The 20,248-nt window shown below is 35.9% G+C and overlaps 1 protein-coding gene across 1 annotated transcript in view; it reads right to left on the bottom strand.

Moving 5' to 3' along the window:
• Positions 1 to 20,248, bottom strand: part of PRKX (protein kinase cAMP-dependent X-linked catalytic subunit) — a 62,110-nt gene that overhangs the window by 18,479 nt on the left and 23,383 nt on the right. The window contains exons 2-4 of the mRNA XM_075057335.1: positions 13,059 to 13,227; positions 8,559 to 8,822; positions 2,036 to 2,155 (exon numbers count right to left, since the gene is read on the bottom strand). Coding sequence (XP_074913436.1) covers positions 2,036 to 2,155; positions 8,559 to 8,822; positions 13,059 to 13,227 — 553 coding nt within the window. The remainder of the gene's footprint in view (positions 1 to 2,035; positions 2,156 to 8,558; positions 8,823 to 13,058; positions 13,228 to 20,248) is intronic.

Genomic DNA, 20,248 nt, shown 5'->3' on the forward strand with positions numbered 1-20,248 from the left:
GATCCTACATAGAAATGATTGCAGCTGCTCCCTTTTTTTATGAAGAATATATACCGGTCATATTTCAGTAGAATATATAGCAGTCATACTTCAGCGCCATGCAGTCTTGAGGTCTCAATGACACCAGAGATGAGATCTTGCTTGATTATCACCTGTAGTCAGTATGTTAACTTTGGAAACCATGTTTCTATTACTGCTCTAGTAGAGAGAATCCTACCAGTGTCTCTGTAGGTCACAGAAAGAAAAAATGTCCAATATCCACTTACACTGAGACCACACAGACCAAACAGAGAGTGGTCCCACTGAAACCTGCGGCAGGAAAGTAAATCACTCAGACTACAGCTGGGAGACTGCAGCACTTGCACTCACATTACAGCACCAGACACTTTTATCTACAGTCTTCATGCTGTCTAGGACTAAGATTAGTGGCAACAAGGCTGCTGGGAATCTCTTGCTCCTTTCATCCCTCCGAGAAGGATTCCCTTGACCAACTTGGGCTGCTGAGCCTTACAGGGAGAGGTGGAAGAAAGGTGAAGTCTGGCCTCTGCACACATCAGCCTACATAAATAATGACTTTTTATTAGACGAGTCAGCCAAGGCTGCCTGGGTCAGTAGGGAACTATTAGTACATTTTTATGCTTTTTCTGTCCAGAAATTGCCTTGAGATTCAACGTAAATGCATGTGCAAGCCTCAGGACATTAAGAAAGCAAGCAGTGGGCAGCAGTGCTGTCCTGGGATAAAGATTTGATGCTGTGACTTCTTCACAGCAAACACAAGCGATGGACTGGAGCTCTGAAGTGATCATCCATCAGAGGAACAGTCTGCTCAGGCAACCTGACGAGCTTGTCTGAACACTGGAAGAGTCACCAGTTACCTTGAACTGACAGTAGGGTATAGAGAAAAGGAATAAATCCATGCAAGGATGTTTTTGTTCTGACCACTCTATGGGGCTGCAGATCCAGAAGGAAAGGCCATAGAGGCAACACGACGCATGCTCAGGGAGCAAGAAGGCACACAGCACACTGGGCCTGGCACTGAAAAGAAGTTCTAACAACTATGAAACCAAAACTGATTAAATACACTATGTTTCTTCCAAAGCTATGAAAGCCTTGCTTTCACCTGCATTTGTTCTACTGCACCAACCATGGCAAAACCACTTACTTTCAAAATTTCCACTCCCCCGCCCAAGTGCCTTCAAAAGATACAGCTAAGACAAAAAACAAGGAAAAACATGTAGATTCCTTGTTCAGTACACAAGCAGAATTTCCTGTTCTCCCTCAAACAGTTATTTATTTTACTGAAAATACTATTTCTTTTTTGAAATCAGGGAAAATTTAGACAATTACTTTTACCTACCTAATACTTAACAGCAGTAACAGTTAATTGTATTAATGCCAGAAAGTGTCTCTTCAGTTTGAATTTGTCTCTTTTGGAAACAATGTTTATCAAGCAAATTCCAAAACATCAAAAGTAGCATTTGAGCAAACCAATTTCCAAATAGACCTTTTAAGATTCTCCCTGTTTTGTTTCCTTTGGTTTAAAGAAAAACAGTGCTCAGTAGTAATACAAGCTGTACTAATAAGTCTTCCTACTTGCCACTATGCATTTTCACAGGCTAAACCTCCCACTGTAAATATTATTTCACTATGCTAGAAATTAATTACAGAGGTTTCAAAGAAAACTGGTAGTCCTCTTCACCCTTTAAATGTAAAGGATTTTATGTACAAAAATCTAAACTTCAAGAAAACCTGAATTTCCAAAACAGGTAAGGAAAAGAGCAGCTGTTAAAAAAAGCCTTAAGTAAAAAAAAAACCCAAACAAAACCAACAAACACAAAAAAAAAAAAAATCCCTGTAAGAACAGTGATATATGTTTTGTACAGCTTCCCAAGTCCTTTCTTTGGAGGCAGAAATGAAACTGGTATATCAATAATAAATTTAGCCCAAATTTGCTATTCTGAAAATTGTAAACAGAACTAGTAAAGAATCCTGTACTACATAATATTGCTGTGATATAGTAATCATTATCACTTACCCTGACAACATCTCAAATATAAGAATTCCTAGGGCCCACCAATCCACAGCTCTTCCATGGCCTTTGCTTTGTATAACTTCTGGTGCAAGGTACTCTGGAGTGCCACAGAGCGTCCATGTCCTGGGAGGAAAAGAAGAAAAAAACCCCCACAAACAACAAAACCACACTGAAGTGAAACTGAAATAACAGTAATAGAAAAACACAAAAACACTATGAAGTACCCAACCTATACCTATCTATTTATTGTATATAGCAACAGGAGAAAAAAGAAAGAACTCTACAAGCTCTAAAAGGACTCCTTTGATGATGCTCTCCAATGCATTAACAGTGGTAAAGCCCTGTAAGCTGCAGACCCTGAGAGTTCACGGACTACTTCTGACAGGCCCAGCAAAAAGCAAGCTTATTGGCCTTTTCCAGCAAAAAGAAAAATTTTTGCTTAGAAAAAACAAAGGGAAGAGGGGGAGATAAAAAAAGTAATAGTTTAAATCAGTAAACAGCTGCAGACATAAGTAAGATTCCTTTTACAATCTAAGTCACATTTTTCAAATAGTATTGAAATGTAACCTGTCATCACTTCCACAATACCCATTAAAAGGAAAACATTTTGTATTTTTAATTATTTAAAATATTTACAAGGTGTAGTTAAACAAGTGTGAGATATGCAAATAATATTTTTGATATATTTTAATGTCATTTTTAGTCATAGCTTTCTTAATATAAGCTCAGGATATAAAAGTGTTATATTGCTACCTAATTGAAATGTGTATTTCAAGTTCTATAAATTCATGAAATAAATTGAAGCTAAGTAGTTAATATTTACAAAGACATAAGCAGTTAACGTTTACAAAGAGCAAATTACAATTTGAAACAAAGAATATTCTGAATGCATTTCTTTCAGAAACGTGAACTCTTCTTTGTAAAAATACCCATGTGGAATTTGCCTGGCTTCACTACCTTGACTTATGGTTAAATACACACTAGAGAAAAAAAAAGTGCTTTCATTCTGAATAAATTACACTTCCCTGATAACAAGTCAGAAGATGAAACTGAAAAAGTGCTCACTAATTCAACAGCACAGAATAAGAAAGAAAAAAGTGTATTGCATCCTAAGAAGAGTTCTAGTAAGATATGACAAAGAATATAGTCACAAAATTAATGGTCACTGCACATGATTAATAACTTGCAGCAAAAGAAACTCTAATTGTTTTATCTGTGAGTGCAGGAAAAATCTTCTCCAATTAAACTGGTAACATGGTCCTGAACAAATGCATTAAGATGAAAAGCAATCACCTTTAGAAATAATGCAGACTCCTTGCAACTTCTGTTTTTTCCTACCGCTGTTCGGCTAAACTTGAATATCCATTTACAGTTAGGAAAAAGAAAGTTTAAGATGCACTTTATGGAATCTCAAACTGTTAATAATTTTTTATTTTTTATTTCTTTTTGAAGATTAAATAATACATTTTTCTGAGATGGCAGAATTATTTTAAACAGAGCCTTTGAGTATTTTTTTCTTGTTTTCCTTTTCTTGGTTGTTTTTTTTTTTTAAGCCTTACCCTTGATTCATAAAAATACTTAAGATCAAGGAATAGGAGCTGTACAGGCAGTCAAGACTTTAAATGAAGATGTATGATGCACAGAGTTGAATTCCTTTAAGCTTGATTTTAATATGGCAAAACCTAAATTACTCCAGCTAAACTGTCAAAGTGCATTAGACACACTATGCACACATGTGCTGCATGGTTCTTGAAACTACATTCATTAGTGTAAAGAATACATGTTTAATTTTTGTCATAAAAGGGTGGCATAATTTTTATTGCTAGAAAATATAAACACTCATTTTCCAAATCAACCATACTCAAGAAAATTCTTCGGTACAGCACTGCTTTACACACTACTGCCATCTAGCAGTTGCCTAGATCAGGACTAGGCAATTCAGAAAAAACAGCAAAGCTTCGCTGTCTTTTAAAACAAAATAGTCTCCCCTCTCCCGAATTTAAAAAGCTGTATTACAGTCCATTGGATGACTTTTTTTTCATATTGATTTAGCCAGCTCTGCAAATGAAGCAGCTGACCATTTTACTGCATTTGGGAAGAAGGGCTGTACAATTAAAGCAGACAGGGCAGGCACATTTATTTTAATGGACAAGCTAGACAGTTTGCAGGATAATGCCCCACAACGGTCACCCTTTCCTCCCCCAAAATTGCAACACCATGAATGCACAAATTCAGCTAAGATGCAGTCTTTGGTGGTTTTCATCCCTTATCAAGGTCATTTACATACAAAAAAATAAAAATCAGTCTAACACTTGACCATGACTTCCAGGACCTACGTAATTTGCTGGTGACAATGTAACTAAAAAGCCTCTCAATTACCGTACAGGTTAATAACAAGATCCTTTTTATTCAAGCAAAAGGAAAACCACAAATTAAGGAAAGGCAAACATAACTTGAAGTCCCCTAGCTGCACTAGAAAATAAAATTTATTACCACCAGCAGGTCACCTACTTCTCTTACTTTCAATCAAGAAATTTATGTTTACTAAGTACACAAAAACTTGGAGGAAGCTCAAATTCTTTGTCAAGCTGTGTATTTGTGCCATAAGATCATGACTTTTATTTCCTCTTTTGTTGGTCATGAAACAAACTGTTTAATATTTTGGAAAACGCATCAAGTAAATTCTATAAAAAGATCAAATTGTCTTCAGTATTTTTTTTTAATCAATACTATTTCATGACTGTTGCATATTCATCTGAAAATCCAGATCATTCTTTTGAAGATAAATTATAAAGCAGAAAAATAAGAATAGACTGTTGCCTTCAAACTGCTACAAAAAGTCCACTGCTCTGGGTTTTCAAGATAAAAGCTGAAATACAGGTGAGCAATAGTTGATAGGTTGAACATGTAATTTTAAAACACGAAAATAAAACAAAGAATCTACTCTGGTCACAAAGATAAGCTATAAAATAATATTTGCAGAACTTGTTAACAGTATTATTTGAAGGAGTTAAGCCTCAATGGTTAACTATTTTAGCGTTCTACACCATTCAGCATCCATGTCTGTAGTCCCTGACAGGCTTCTTGCATACAAGCCAGAGATTAACAACATCCTTTTTGGTATTCTCTTCTGGAAGTTTCTCCATAATTATATTCAATGGAGATTGCTTTGTTTCTAGCCCACAAAGTTTGCTCTGCAAGACATTCTTGCTTCTACAGTGACAAACAATACACTTCGCAAACAAGACTTCATGTGTCTTTTTTCTCTTCAATTCACTCTGCAGAACAGTCATGAAGCACATCCAGCTTAAGTAACAGTGTAGAAGTATCCCCAAAATCTTTAAGGTTAATCATTTCAAGTTTCTAGGAAGACTCTCATAGTTTAAAATTATTATTTTTTTTAGGAATTTAAACTGAACAAACTACAAATAACAGTGAATAACATTCCTGAATTAAAAAGAAAACCTAAAAAATCATGAAAGTCCTAACTATACCTAAAACTTTCATAACATTCTGAGCGAACTCTGTGCATTAAAAAAATATAAAACTCTATGAGCTTTAGTTTTGTGCTTCTCTGAAAGAACACAGGAATTACAGGAATTAAAAAAAAAAGTGAGAAAGATCAGAAACATATTTAATGGGTATGCTATATGCAAAAAGTGGTATGTTTTCTAGAAAAAGAAAGTTCTAAAAAGGTAATGGCTATAAAGTTCAAAGCAAATCCTTTCTACCATCCTTCAGGTAACAATCATTTATACCCCCCCCCCTTCTTTTTTCTTGACATTGCCTTTTTTTTTAAAGCAGTAGCACATATATTTTATGTGAAAGTACTTACAAGAAACTGAAAAGGTTACTAAGTCTTCAGTTAAGCAACACCAAAATAGAAAAGAGAAGAAATAAACAGCAGCTGAGGCAAAGACACACTGTTTTGGAGAAAAACTTTTATTCTAAGTACACTATGAGTGAAAAGGGAAGAAAAGGGATAAACAGAAGGATATATCAACAAGAAACAGGAGACAAGAAAACCTCCTCTTTCCTTTTTCTCCAGAAAAAAAAAAAAAATTAACGTTTAGCCCTTCAGAAAATGTACAAATAAGAAGGTAAATGTGCAGGCTGCTTCCCACAGTGGGAACATGAGCTCTGAGCCAGCTACTCTCCCTAAAGAGCAGCTTAATTGTAGATGGACATGGTGAACACTTCACCCTTTCACACATGGTAATGGCAAGAAATAAAAATGCGTACAGAAAAATCTCAATTAAGCTACTACAGAATCATTCATGGGAAGTATTATGTATCAAAAATATGTAGTTATATTGAAGGTCTTCTGCTGACCATGTTTTATTTTACATATCATGTCTTGTCTTCTCTAGGAATATTTTTGTTGGTTCTAAGTGGCAGGCTTCCTCACAGCTGTTTGAAAAATATACATACTTTGTGTTTTATTTTCACAATTCATATATAGTATATATATATGTATACATATAAACACACATACTCACATATATACACATAAGGTTCATGTGTACGGACGTTTGCCATGCATAAAAATGACAAAACATCTCCTATACTTTTGATACAAAACAACCTACTGGAGTGCATTAGTAGATAAATTGCTGGCAACTGTGTATTTTTACAGTGACAAAACCAGCACTGTGAAAATTACTACAGCTAGTGGGAACGATACTATGTAGTTCCAAAAAAACCCCCAAAACAAACAAACAAAACCCACCACCCACCACCCCAACATAAAAAACCAAACCAGATTTGCATAGGTAACTACCTATGCTCTAACTGATAAAATCCTTGCTCCTTCCAACTTTATGTTCTGTATTTATCTTACCTGTTGTACATTTATAGGTAAATCAGTTATGAATATAAAAGTACTATAGCATTCTATGTTTCAATTCAACACAAATTGATCAATTTTACTGCCCCCCCAGCAATACAGGATGCAAAAAAAACAATTAAAAACAGTAGTAATAACTTGTTTTGATGTCCTAAAATGTATTTGAACAAATTTACTCTTACAGATTCATCTTCCAGATTGAAAAATACACTCTGATGTGAACTATCATCTTATTTAATGAAGGGTTACTTCTTTTGTGCCTTAAACCACAGAAATCCAAATTAAGAATAACCACTAAGTGGCAGTATCTCCATGTAAAAAGGAAGTCATAAGAATTTGTATCAAAATATCTTCTTTACTTACGTGGAAGTAGCCTTACCTCTTCCTGCAAAAAGTTATTTTAATTTAAAAACAAAATATTAAAAAAAAAAAGCCAATATTTGTAGACCTATCTGCTTGCCCAGTGGAAACTGAATTCAGTCAAACATGTTGATATTAAAACACTATGGTTTTAAAACAGACTTTTAGACCTTAAGGGTGAATAGAACCAGCATCCTTACTAGTTGCCTACCATTCTTCTGTGCCAAGGCAACCCAGCACTGTGAGCCTGTAACCTATAGGGAGGCAACCTTTATGACCTCCATAACACAATATGATTTGTCTCAGCTGACTTTTACTTCATAAGGGATCCATTAAGAGTGGCTCCCTCAGATCAATTTTCATTTCAAATTGATGTTGTAGAATTTCCCACGCACACTGAACTGTTGCAAAAGCAGCATCAAACAGATAAACAAATGAGTGAAGAGGATGAGCACCTATGGAATACCTAACTCGCTTACAAGGCTGCCTCAACTAGAATAATCAGATAGTCTCCCTCAAGAGGTAGCCCAAGGGCATAATACCAATCCTTGTCACGCTGCTTTTCTAATATGACAGGCTAGTTTGTTCCTCCCTTTTTTTGAATCCCAATGACAGCTCTTGCTTCCTTTTAAGAACACGTATTATAATCTTGGAAGAGTAGTTCAAACAGAGAGAACAGAGAAATCACTGGGGAAAACACCTCTGCGTTATCAAAAAGTTTACATATGCTAGTAAAACAGACATAAAGCTGACAGTATCATAGAAGTTACAGTTAAATAAATAACTTCTGCTGAAGCTAGCCTTATTGTTTCTGTCCAGATTTTGCAGTTTCATTTCAGCAACAGGCTAGTGAGAACACTGTATCCAGTTTTAAAATCTTATTCCCACATTTCAAAAATCTCTCTAAAATGAAAGCGGAAGGAAATACAAGTTACAAAACATTTAGCAATTCAACGTGTATGGAGGAATAATGTCCCATTTACCATGCTGATGTACATACCTCAATATTTGCTCATATTACTTCACAGCACAGAACTCCCTTTTTACAAGATGACTGCTGAAAACTTAAATATACAAAACTACTCATATAAAAATATTTTTCTACGGTAGCTTATCTGTGATATTGCTCCTAGTTATACCTAAGGTGTAATATTGGTTCTGTGCAGCCATTTTAAGACAATCATTTCCTTCATATTAAGGCATTTGACATGTGTGAACCACACAGAATGTTAGGTAAAATGCTGAGCTCTGAAATCAACCTTTTTTTTCTTCCAACTGTTTAACATGCAAACGTAATTACCATAACAAAAACCTACTTACCTATCCACCAGCTTTTTAGCAAATCCAAAATCAGTAAGCTTGATATGTCCTTCTTTGTCTAGTAATATATTTTCAGGTTTTAAGTCTCTGTAAACTATTTCTTTGGAGTGCAGGTATTCTATTGCACAAATAATTTCTGTAGAGTAGAACAGTCCTGTGCTGTTGTTGAAACGCCCCATGTTGCGCAGGTAACTAAAAAGTTCTCCTCCTGGCACATATTCCATTAACATATATAAAAAACGTTCATCATGGTTGGTCCAAAATCTGTAATAAAAATATTATTTTATTGAATAAACAAATTATCTCTCTGATTTGCTTCAGAAGTAAATTTCTGTAAAATGGTCTCTGTTGCCCCATGTACGTAATTAATTTATGCTTCCTATTCCCCAAATATTAAAACCCCCAAGAATCTAGCAGGATTATGTAACAGACATTCAAGTACCTGACTTAACCTAAAAAGTAAAACAAGTAGTTCAGGATGTACATAGCACAGGCCAACAAGGAAAATCTAACTGATAGACTCCGTTGTATTGTACAAACCAGGTCTCTGCTAAGCACCTAACAACTGACTTAGTGTACTGCCAGTCTAAGACCAGACAATTTGTACACACCTTATTGATCAAATATTGCCAAAGTGATGCGGGGTGAGCAGAATCTGCTTTTGTAAAGATGTTTATGACAATATGTTCAAAAACAGGACACCAGAGAGTTCTCCTTCCCCTTTCCTATCCCTTCATCCCCCGAAATATACAACCCCAACTAAAGCATCAGATCGCAATGCTTGCTCTTCTACAGTATCTTTAACAAAAGCAATAGAAAAGCAAAAATGACAGCAAAACAAGATTTATTTCTGTATCTCAGAATTAACTTAATGATAAGTACTTTCCATTCCTCAGACTGTTGCCTTTAATTTAAGAGCTATTATTGTGGTACAGTCATTACTAGAGTGCAGTAAAGAGCAGCTAGGAAAGAAAATCATTCCACGTGGCTTTCAAATGCTTCATTACAGAATACAGGAATCTTCTCTCCCACGTTCCCCAAAACTGAGCTGGTTTTCCTTCTACCCACATTAAACAACTCATATACCCCACACCCAAATGTAACTCAACAGTTAAGAAGAAAATAAGTATCTGGTAGAGGTCCTGAGGAATATTCTACCATTTTAAAACAAACAGCTATCCCTATTACTACTATAATAGATAAAGAACACTGTATCCCTACCTACTTCATTGATATAAGAACAGAAGTTACTTTAGCTTCTAGTAACTGCTTCTGCAGTATCACAAGAATGGAAAGATCAAATATCTTTGGGGTTTTTTTTTTTCCTTCATTAGCTAGTTCCTAATCAAGGCATAGAGTCTCAAGAAAGATAAGCAGAGCAAACTGAGCTCCCAAACCCACGAGTGACTTCTGCTCAGTAAGATTTTCTTTCTTGATACCAGCACTGAGGCAACCAAGAAAATGAGACTATCAGACAACAGCCCCTCCATTCCTTCAAAGTGATGAAGAAAGCAGAGCTCAGGCTTGCCTTTTGCTTTTATGGCACTACTTCCCTATCACAAAGTCATCAACATCATTAATTGGCTATTGATGATGTTCATAATATCTTTATTGACTATGTAAAAAACACTCTTGAGATGTATTTTAAGTAGTTAGGCAAAGTTGCACCTAGAATAAACAAAGAAAGAGGAACAGGAATGGGCAAAACAAAGGAAACCACATATTTAAAAAAAACCCACATACAGGGAGAGGAAGGGCAAAAGCTGACAAAGAATACAGAAGAAAAAAAATGGAAGACCTAGACCATTAAACCCCAGTATTTTTACTGGAATTAATTTCTTCAAGAACTGACTCTTAAAGGTTTGTCTATCCACAGAAAAATGGATACATTATTTAGTATACATGGAAGACAGCAAAATAAAGAACTTCAATATTTGCAAAACAGATTGCTTTAAATGGTATTTTAATACAAAAAAAGAAAATATCACAGAAGAGGTCATTAGAATAATATGCAAGGTATCATGTAACTACAATTCAGCTTCCCTACATGAACTTTGGATGCCACACTGAACTCTTACAGACAAATAACCTATTTTAGCTTATAGGACTATAAGACAGTTGATTTTTGTTAATTTTTGTTCTCTTAAAAAAAATAAATCAGAGATACATGTCAAAATTACAGCACAATATGCACCCACAGAAGTATGATACATCACTCAAACATGTCAGTAAAGACTGCCTAGGAGTCTCCAGTGGCCAGTTGTTGCAAGAGCACCAAACAAGCATTTCCAAAAAACAGTTTAGAAAATAAGTAGATAAATAACTTCAGTATCTAGAGAAAAACGGGACCTCCCTATATGCAGGAAAAGCATTTCTCAAAAGTAATAGGAAAAGAAAACAACTTTCTTATATAAAAGTCCTTATAAATAGGAAGATATAGGAAGGATGCGAATGCCAGAAATAAATTATGTGCAGTATTACTTTAAAACTCTCCATCATAAAGTGCTAAAAATATACAGTATTATGCTGCGCTAACACATATTCCTTGTTTTGCAACCACAGGAAGATACTATCCACGTTTAAGATGGTGACGCTAGCTGAAAATATAAAAACTAGACCATGTAGATAACACAGATCAAAGGCATTGAAGCAAAACTATATAGAATTTTTTTTCCCTTTTTGTTGATCAATTATAGTCAAAGAATTCATGGAAGAAAACATGTACTGGGCAGGGGAGGAGGCAGCTGAAAAAAACCTGTTAGTCACACAAAAAGCTGCAGAAAGTTTTATTTGTCATACAGTCAGTGATAATTATCTATGAATGCTTGTTTAACCTAAAGCACACAAATATTAACATGACTTAAAATTTAACTACTTCATCTCAGCTAGGTTGCTTTGAGTCTCCTTTGCCAAGGGAGAAAGGCATCACATGGACAATTACAAGAGCATAGCTGATCAAGCATCTCATTGAACGCGTCAAGGAAAAAGGCAGAGAGCTAGAAGACATGAAGAATGTTTGTCTTACACACAAGTGAACTTCCATTTGAGTTGTGTCTTTCCTTTGGCGATTTTAAAAACCTGACATTTTGGAAATAACGCCTCAATGAAATCCAAGAAAACTTACCAGTTTGGATTTTTGATCACTTTTGTATGGACACAAACCCTCACATCCCCGCCTCTGACTTCTCACCCAAGTTTCTCTATTCCCACACTTGCTGCACTGTTCCAAACGCACAAATGTACTGGGTTGGGGGGGGGGGGGGGGGGGGGGGCAGGTTTCCTTGCTTTTGGTAGTTTGTTTTTCTTTTATAAAGAATTTATGTATGTACACAAATATAGATATAAAACCCTGTTCCCCCTGTTCTGTCCATATTTTAACCAGTCTAACCAGATGTATTCAGCCTCTCCATCTTGCTTTCCTGCATGCATCTTGAACTCCACACACCCTAGGACTCATCTTAAACTAATACTATGCCACACACAGTATTTTTGAACAGTGGCTGGAAACTAATAACATCATGATGCTAGAAAAAGCAAGAGAACACCAGGGAAAAAGCCTCCCCCTGCAGGGCTCTTCCTGTCTTTCGGATAACTACCATGCTTTTGCCTCTTCTTTTCCCTCTGATACTTTCTTCGCCCTGGGAGGAGGCTGCACTCCCTGCAGCTAGAGATTAACTAAGGCTAATTTTATCTAATTATATGTAAAACTGTAAATGCAAAACAAATCTTGGTCAATGGCCCTGTATCCATGCATGAGAAAATATAAATGGAAATTAACTGCGCAATTACCCAGAGGTTTAGTTATCTCATTAATAGATATAGACTCAGATACACAAAATGTGTTGTGGCGCTGTCAACAGAAAAGTATGATGCCTTCTCTCCTTAATAAAGGGATCACCACAATTCCACTAAAAAAGTAGTCTTCGTGAACTGTGTTTAAATCATGTTTCTCAATAGGTTCCATCACTCAACCTCAAATATGGGAATAACAAAGCCCAAGAAGTGTTGCAGTTATTTAAAATTTAAACTCTTTAAAAATAAAGTTTGCAAACATAAAGTTCAAAAAAGTTTTCGAAAAGCAAATACTTAAATCTAATTATATCTTTATCTAGGTATCTACAGGACATATGTATGTAGAAATACTTCTTTTCTTCCCATTCTAACATCAGGAATCATTCTAGAAGTCATTTTGATAAGCCAATCCTAACATTTCTTCATTAGTATTTTCCCGTCACTTAAGAAAATTTCACTTCTCCAGTATGAAAAGACAGAGTAAAGCTTATAATAAATTATTGCTTAAATGTTTAAATTATGCCTCTTGATTTGAAATTGATTCTTCTGTAATAAATACTTTAGTCTGAAGTTTATTTTAGTCTAGATTACATAAGAGACATAAATGCTTGGTGTTGGTTAAGTACCTAAGAACTTGCAGTGAGACTCTGGAACACCTTAACTGCATTTTATATATGAGTTAAATGAATTAAAAAAAATACAACTCACAATCTGATCAAAAAGGGGTGGTTGACTTCTTTCAAGACTGACTTTTCATTGTGCACATGTTGCTCTTGCTTCAGTCGAATGACATCAGGAATGCTCATTACTTTCAGTGCAAAGTAACGTTTGGCCATTTTTTCCTTCACCAGATGAACGCGCCCAAAGGTACCTGTGCCTGAAAGGTTGAAGAAAAGTCAACTTATTGTGAAAAAGACAAAAAACAAAGATAATTTACTAAATTAAAACCTACAGGAACACAATTCCTGGTTTGTTTCGGTTTGGTTTTTTCTCATCAATATATCGGTACTACATTTTTTTTACCTGTTTTCATACCATTTTTTTTCTTGGGATTTCTCAATTTTTAGTGATAATGATTTAATAAAAATAATGGTATTGTGATACTGCCACTCTTTTGAAAGATACTGGAAGCATTTCTTGCAAAGAAGAGAAGTGGTCCTGAGAAAGGGTAAGGAAGATGTATGAAAAAAGAGAAAAAAGTATGTAATATGTAAGATTTGAATATAACCAATATAAATGAAACAAGCAAAACTGTTCTCAAGTACAGAAGAAAGCCTGGGAAAAACTCTTCTAAACTTCAGAGATCAGTTTTAATTTAGATAGAGTGCAGAGGGATGGGGATAAACTCAAAAGTAGCATTCAGCTTATTATATCCACAGTGTGTGGCGTAAAAGAAAAAAAAAATAAATCTCATTACTGCCTAAGAATGTAATGTTCAATTGTAACAGATTTATTAATTCCTCAACACAAAAACCTACTTAATTTTCCATATATTATTTATTAAAACAAGGTAGCTAAAAATCAATCAGCATTTAAAATGTAGGAACTCGTAACATGAAGAGTACAGAAAATACAAAAATGATGACAAAAAAAAATTTTCAAAATATTCATCTACCAAGGTTCAGTGACTGAGAACAGCTGTCTGCAATTATTCAGGTGAGTAGATTATTCCCTTAAATGTGAACAGATAGGTGAAGTAGGATAAGGGAGAGATGGGAAAAAGTACTTAAAAGTTGCTGACCCTTCTAAAAACAAATAAAAAATCTGCTTATAGTGCTGCATCGTTATATCACGTGGAAACAGTAGATTTCGGGCACCTGTTTTTTGTAGTTAATGTATTCCTTTTTCAATTCACTCTTAAAAATATAAGAGGAAATAAAAACACTATCTTTTAAATAATGTATTATGCATTTCTCTATTTCTCAGTAGTCATTAAAGTTCCTTTTAAGTGCATTGCACTCAAGACAATTATACATAACTGAACTCAGTATTTCTTTTAGTTTGAAATGAAAGTTAAAATTAGTACATTTAGCCACACTGCTATTTATACTGCAGCACAGTGTTACACATTTGAAGATGAATACACATTTCAGCTTGTTGGGTGGTTGCTCATTGTTTTTTTGCTCATTAAACAATGCCATGTAGGTACCATTAGAACAGTGCACCAGATATGTTTAATCCTAGTCTCTGACAGAAATATGTGCCACTATAAAGGATGCTTGGCATTCAGACCAATTCCCTAACTTGTAAAAGGTCACTCTTGTTGAGAAACACCTTTCAAAGAATTCAAAATCTTATACTTAAGTTCACAATCATCCCCTTCTTTGCACATACCCTAAGAAGGCAGCCCATAGACCTGTTCCAGCATTATTAACTGGTACGCCAATTGATTTCAGATTGTGATGACCTGTTAGGATCCATCTATACTACAAGACAATTTTGTAAGACATGTAATGGGTGCAGGGACACAAGTATGTATGTGAAAGGAAATAGATTTTTGAGAGAGAGGCAGGGGGGAAGACCAAAAAATGAACTTCTAAAACTGTATTACTTGGGGAGAGGAGAAAAAGCAAGGGAGTTTTTGCCTCTGGTAGTTTCAAGAATCTTGAGAATTTATTTAAAAAAAAAGTTTGTTTTCTGTATGTGTATTCTCACTTAAAACATTTACATTTTATCTAACAGTTATTCTTTCCAGTCACTTGTAATATTGTTTAAGAGCATGGCATTTACTAAAAAACAAAACAAAATACTCATACTACAAACTAGATACTAACAACTTCAGCAATCCAGTTTTAGGGAACTTGCAGGTCCACTACCAATACAGCTTTCAAAACCAGCTTTTGAGATAAAACTTCTCACTACACAAACCCACCAAGGAGTACACTTGTCCAAGTACAGAAGATTCTATCAAAGCAGTTTTACATTCCCACCAGTCCTGAGTTACAGTTCTTCAACCATAAAAACTGCAAATAGGTCTCAGATAAAGTCTGCTATTATAGTGAAGTAAGCCATCAGGTTACTCCGGAAAATTTATCATGCAATTAAATCCTTTAACAATGCAGTCACATTACATGACTATACCTGTAAACAACCTTATTTGCACGGGGATGGGCTTCTGCAGTAAAAACACCCGTAACAAAAAAAAAGGCCCAAAAGCTTCCAAGCAGAGCCATCTGTTCAAGCTACTTAAAATACTGATTATGTACATCTATATTGAATGCATAGACAAAAAAAATTAGGTTATTTCAGAATTAGGAGCTGAAATTTAAGTTCTGAGTAAAAACAAACACTGTCAAGAATAACTATATCCGTATTGCACACCAAAACTAAAAATCATCTTAAATTTTTAAGACTTCCAAATGTGGACTCAGGGAAATCAACAGTACCAACCCCATAAGCAAATACTGGTTTTATATGCATTTTTATACTTGTATGAACAAAGTGCTTCCATAGACATATTCAAGAGGAAAGTCAGAAGTGAACACATAACTAATTGTTCCTAGGTCTCCAGTGATCTCATGTTTCATGACTTGTTCTGCTTGTCCTAGAAATTTTTATTTTAGAACAATTTAATTTTTCCTTATGCTATTGGTCTAACTTTACAAATGGTGCTGCTGAGAAATAGTAACAGTAATAATAATAGCAATCACAAGTTCCATCCATTTTCAAAGAAGGACCCATCGGAGACTTACTTAGCAATAGTTCTAACTTTGGAAACACGGCCTCTTTAAAAACATCTCTGCCAGGAACGGCAAAGCCTGGCAGGCTATTCCAGAATAGTGGCAAGCACCTAATCTCGAGAGCCTCCGGGAAAACCAGAAGACCACACAGACAGGCGAGAACATACAACCTCCCTAGCTAGTTTTATTGTTGAACTGATTGCAGTCTTTCTTCAAACATCTTTAGCCCAATTTCAAGCAACTATGGAAATCAAGATGACAATACAGACCAAGAAGCCATCTAACATTTGTTTTCAGATGTCTGTTCTCATAATATGAATTTTCTCCCATTCAAGACTTCTCAGAAAATCCATTAGGCCTACATCAGTTGGTACTGACAGTACCCAGACACAAAACCACCAGCCTTCCAGCACTTTTGACAAACAATACATTCTCTTAAAGCCCTAAAGAAAAATAATAGTGATGTTCTGGAATTTACTTACACCATTTAAGCTGTTCAGTCAAACTCCTCTCACTGCAAAGAGAAGCTAAGAGCAAACATGGCGAGTACTACATATTTTTTCAACCAAGAAAAAAAAAAGACTTTAACCATGTGGGGCCATTAACAAGGGGGAGCAGGGGAACTTGGCTGAAACTTAAAACCAGTTGTGTAAAGCATGCAAATGTAGTTTAATTTATGCCTTTGCACAGCCACATACAGGACTAATTGTTGAGTTGTTTTTTTTTATGCTTAGCCAGTCTTCAGACAACCAGATAGAGTTTGCATACGAAGATGACTACAATTCAAATACCTCACTTCAAACCTTCAAACTTTTGGTCTGGATCTCCTGCTCATGCTTTCAGCCACTTCTGCAAAGATTTTTAAAATTCTCTTCCTTGCAAACGGAGTAGGGGGTGGTGGGGTGGTGAGGGAGGAATGGGATGGGACATGACAGTCAAGAAAATCTAGCTGTTTTATAAAAACAGGTCTTATTGTCGTGACTAGGTGGAAATTCTGCCCCTCACATTCATGGAAAGAAAACTAAAAAACTGAAGCAGCAAAGTGGCAGCATGTAAGATAGAAGCCCAGGCTCCATAAATTTGAGGACAGGTTTTTGGAAGCAGAAAAAGGCAGGGTTCCTAGTCTTCCATCAAAGCACCACTGCCTTCTGCCCACCAGGAAGGAGATACTAAGCTATTGAAACAGTTTCTGTTAATCCTCATGAAAGAATTGTTCAATTTTTTGCCTCGATCATCTCAGAGCTCAGCTGTATGAACCAGCTAAATTTGACCTTCTGTGACAGATAAGTAAACATTCCTTAGGATTACCTTAAAATAGAAATATCTGTACTTGCCCGTCTTGCACATAATAATGAAAGGAAGTATGGTGTGTACAGATTTGCACAGTATTCTACTGACATTTATTTAATGTTTACTTCAAACCAAGAGAACATCAGGGACCGTGTACCATTCTGGATGAGTCCCAGGATCTACTGAGTACTATCCTGCTGAAGGAAGAGCAATGGCTATACACATACAGGGGCACACATGCGTATCCCTACCTCTATCTATTATAGCATGTAATGCCAGAGGTTTAGAGCAAAAATGTGCTTACATCAGAAAACTACACCTCATGAAAACAGTTGTTATTAGAAGGTCTAAAGGAGGATTTGTAGTTTATTTACACAGTCCCCTTCTCCCTGCTAAGGCATATAGCAAAAGAAGGTTTCTGGCCACCAGTAACAAAAGCAAGTGAGGAGTGCCTATGCTATTTGCAACATGCAACACAATACAAGATTTTCAGGACTAAATGGGCAAACAGAATAAAACATGCAAAATACTAACCACTAATCCAGTACAATCTGTTTACTACAGAAACAATAAAAATTTTGGATCCCTTTGCAAATTTAATATGGTTGCAGAACTTGAAGGAATGCCAGCAACCTTCTCAATTAGGTAACCTTCTCATGTTAAACACACAGAAAGGGAAGAGGTGAAAAACTGCAGAGGACCAGCTTGGCCTAGGTATCAAACACAAGAAGGGCATTCTCAGTCTTACAAAACAAGCTGGAGTCCCTAACACCATGCCAAAATACCATAGCCAGTTTCCAGGATTTTACTCTCTTTGAAGCCTGGTAAAAAAGAATAAAGAATGTGAGAATATTTCTGATGCAATTTTAGATACTTTTGATGCTAGGAAAACCAATCCTGCAACTTTTGATCAGCTAAAACAATTGAGTAGTCATGTAGTAACTATTTTGCTATTGATGTAGGTGACTAATTTAATGCTTAGTTTGCCTCTTTATTTGCTCCCATTAATTAGGCCCAGCTGTTCCAGCTTCCCATCTTTTTAATCCCCAGCTCTTTCTTAAAACCAAGTTTGCCTTGCTCAGATAGATACCATCTGTTTTAATGAAGAATAAACTAGGTCATGTGAGATCCACGACCCTGAGGGCTGCTTTCTCAGTCCCAGAGGGGTTGGTCCTGACTTCCACAGATGCCTACAAAAAGCGTCAGATGTATTTGCTTTCATTTACTTAGAAGAAACATTTCCTACTGTGCCACATGTTAGCCTTTATTGGTAGCCACAAGCACAACAGACTTAATTCTGTTGAATATCAGAGATAAACTAAATGAATTGTATCAGATTTCAAACTCACTATTGAATGTCAAATTTGTCAGCTATTTAATCTCTGTCTCATCTTGGGATGGAACTTAAACAGCCTAGCAATACATATCTTACAAGGAGGAGTGGGGGTTGTCAATAAGTCTTGACAAAGAAGGGGAAGAAGTGGCACAGCAAAGGAAACCAGCCTGACCAAATAGACTGGTGATCAGAAGATTAACGCTTGAAAGAAAGATATGGGGAAACCACATGACACGAGCAGCTGTGGGCTTCTACAACAGAAGACATGGTTGGCACATGAACAGGGCAACACAGAATGAGGATGATGATTTTGGACATCGTAGTAGCCAAGTTCACTTTTTTGTTCCCCAACCCATAAACCAGTGTCAACTGAAAATGCCTTGCAGACTACCACTCAACCTTCTCAAATTCAGTGTCTTCACACTGTTCCACAAACCAGCTGTAGATTGCTCACCGTAACTCTTAGACCATTGCTTCTATACTTCTGTACCGCTCTAGAGGGTTCTGATCTAAACCTGAAAAACATGCCACAGAAATAAAGAAATTTAGAGGAGGTTTTACAGGCGGCCTATTGTTCTGTCTAGAACTGCGTATCTCATACTACTGAATTCAAGAAGTAAATGTCAAACAATACTTTTTGCAATGCTTTTGTATATCCTTTGATATTCAAATATCTGAGGAGACAGTCTGATTAAGAGAGCTTAAAAGCATAAAGAAATAGATGCCTTGTGTAGTGTTCACCATGTGCAGCTCTGCCAGAGCAGCTTGCTTCTATGACTTTGTTCATTCATCCATTGTGCTGTGTTGCAGTTTACACAAGGAACTCCTTGGATAGAGAAAATGTCTTTCTACTTAGCAATAATGTGATATATTACACAGCAAGAAATATGCCTGCTACATTCCAGGCAACATCATCACTTTTCAGACTATCTGTCCCAGAAATTTTATTGCCAGTGGCATAGCAGTGGTTCTCTCTTACTTCTATTTTGGATTCTAGACTCATCCTTTGTCAACCCATTTTTCAACTGAAAGCCCAGTATCATTAATTCTTTATCCCAGCTCAGCTGGAGTCGAAAAGAAAGTAGCAATGCATGTTCAAAGCACAGCCTAGCTTTTCACTCAAAGATGCTGCTGTAAAAAAATTCCACCTCTTTGCTGCTTCCAGATTCTAAAGATCTGACATATTTTCAGGTTCCTTCTTACTTGGTATACAGGGAGCTTATAACAACGCACCACTAAAACTACATTTAACAATCTGGAATTCGGTGCAGCCTCTTTCAACTTTGCACATGATTTTATATGCCAGAGAATGCCAAGCAATTGTGTCAATGACAGTTGCTGTTGACCCACCCAATTAAATTTTTCTGAATTACAAACCTTAAAGAATTAAGAACACAGAAATCATCAAGCTAATTAATACCCATCAGTCAAGCTTCCTGTTTTTCACATACTTCAGAGACAAGTTACTGATTTCCAAAAAGTGCCATTCAGCAGAACGCCCATGACGGGAGTTCCTTCTAATTCCAGATATTTATTTATTTATTTGGCTCACAACTTATTGGGTCTCTATAAAAATACTGCAAATATCAGGG

Source organism: Buteo buteo, chromosome 25 (genome assembly GCF_964188355.1).
Source record: "Buteo buteo chromosome 25, bButBut1.hap1.1, whole genome shotgun sequence".
Lineage (NCBI taxonomy): Eukaryota > Metazoa > Chordata > Aves > Accipitriformes > Accipitridae > Buteo > Buteo buteo.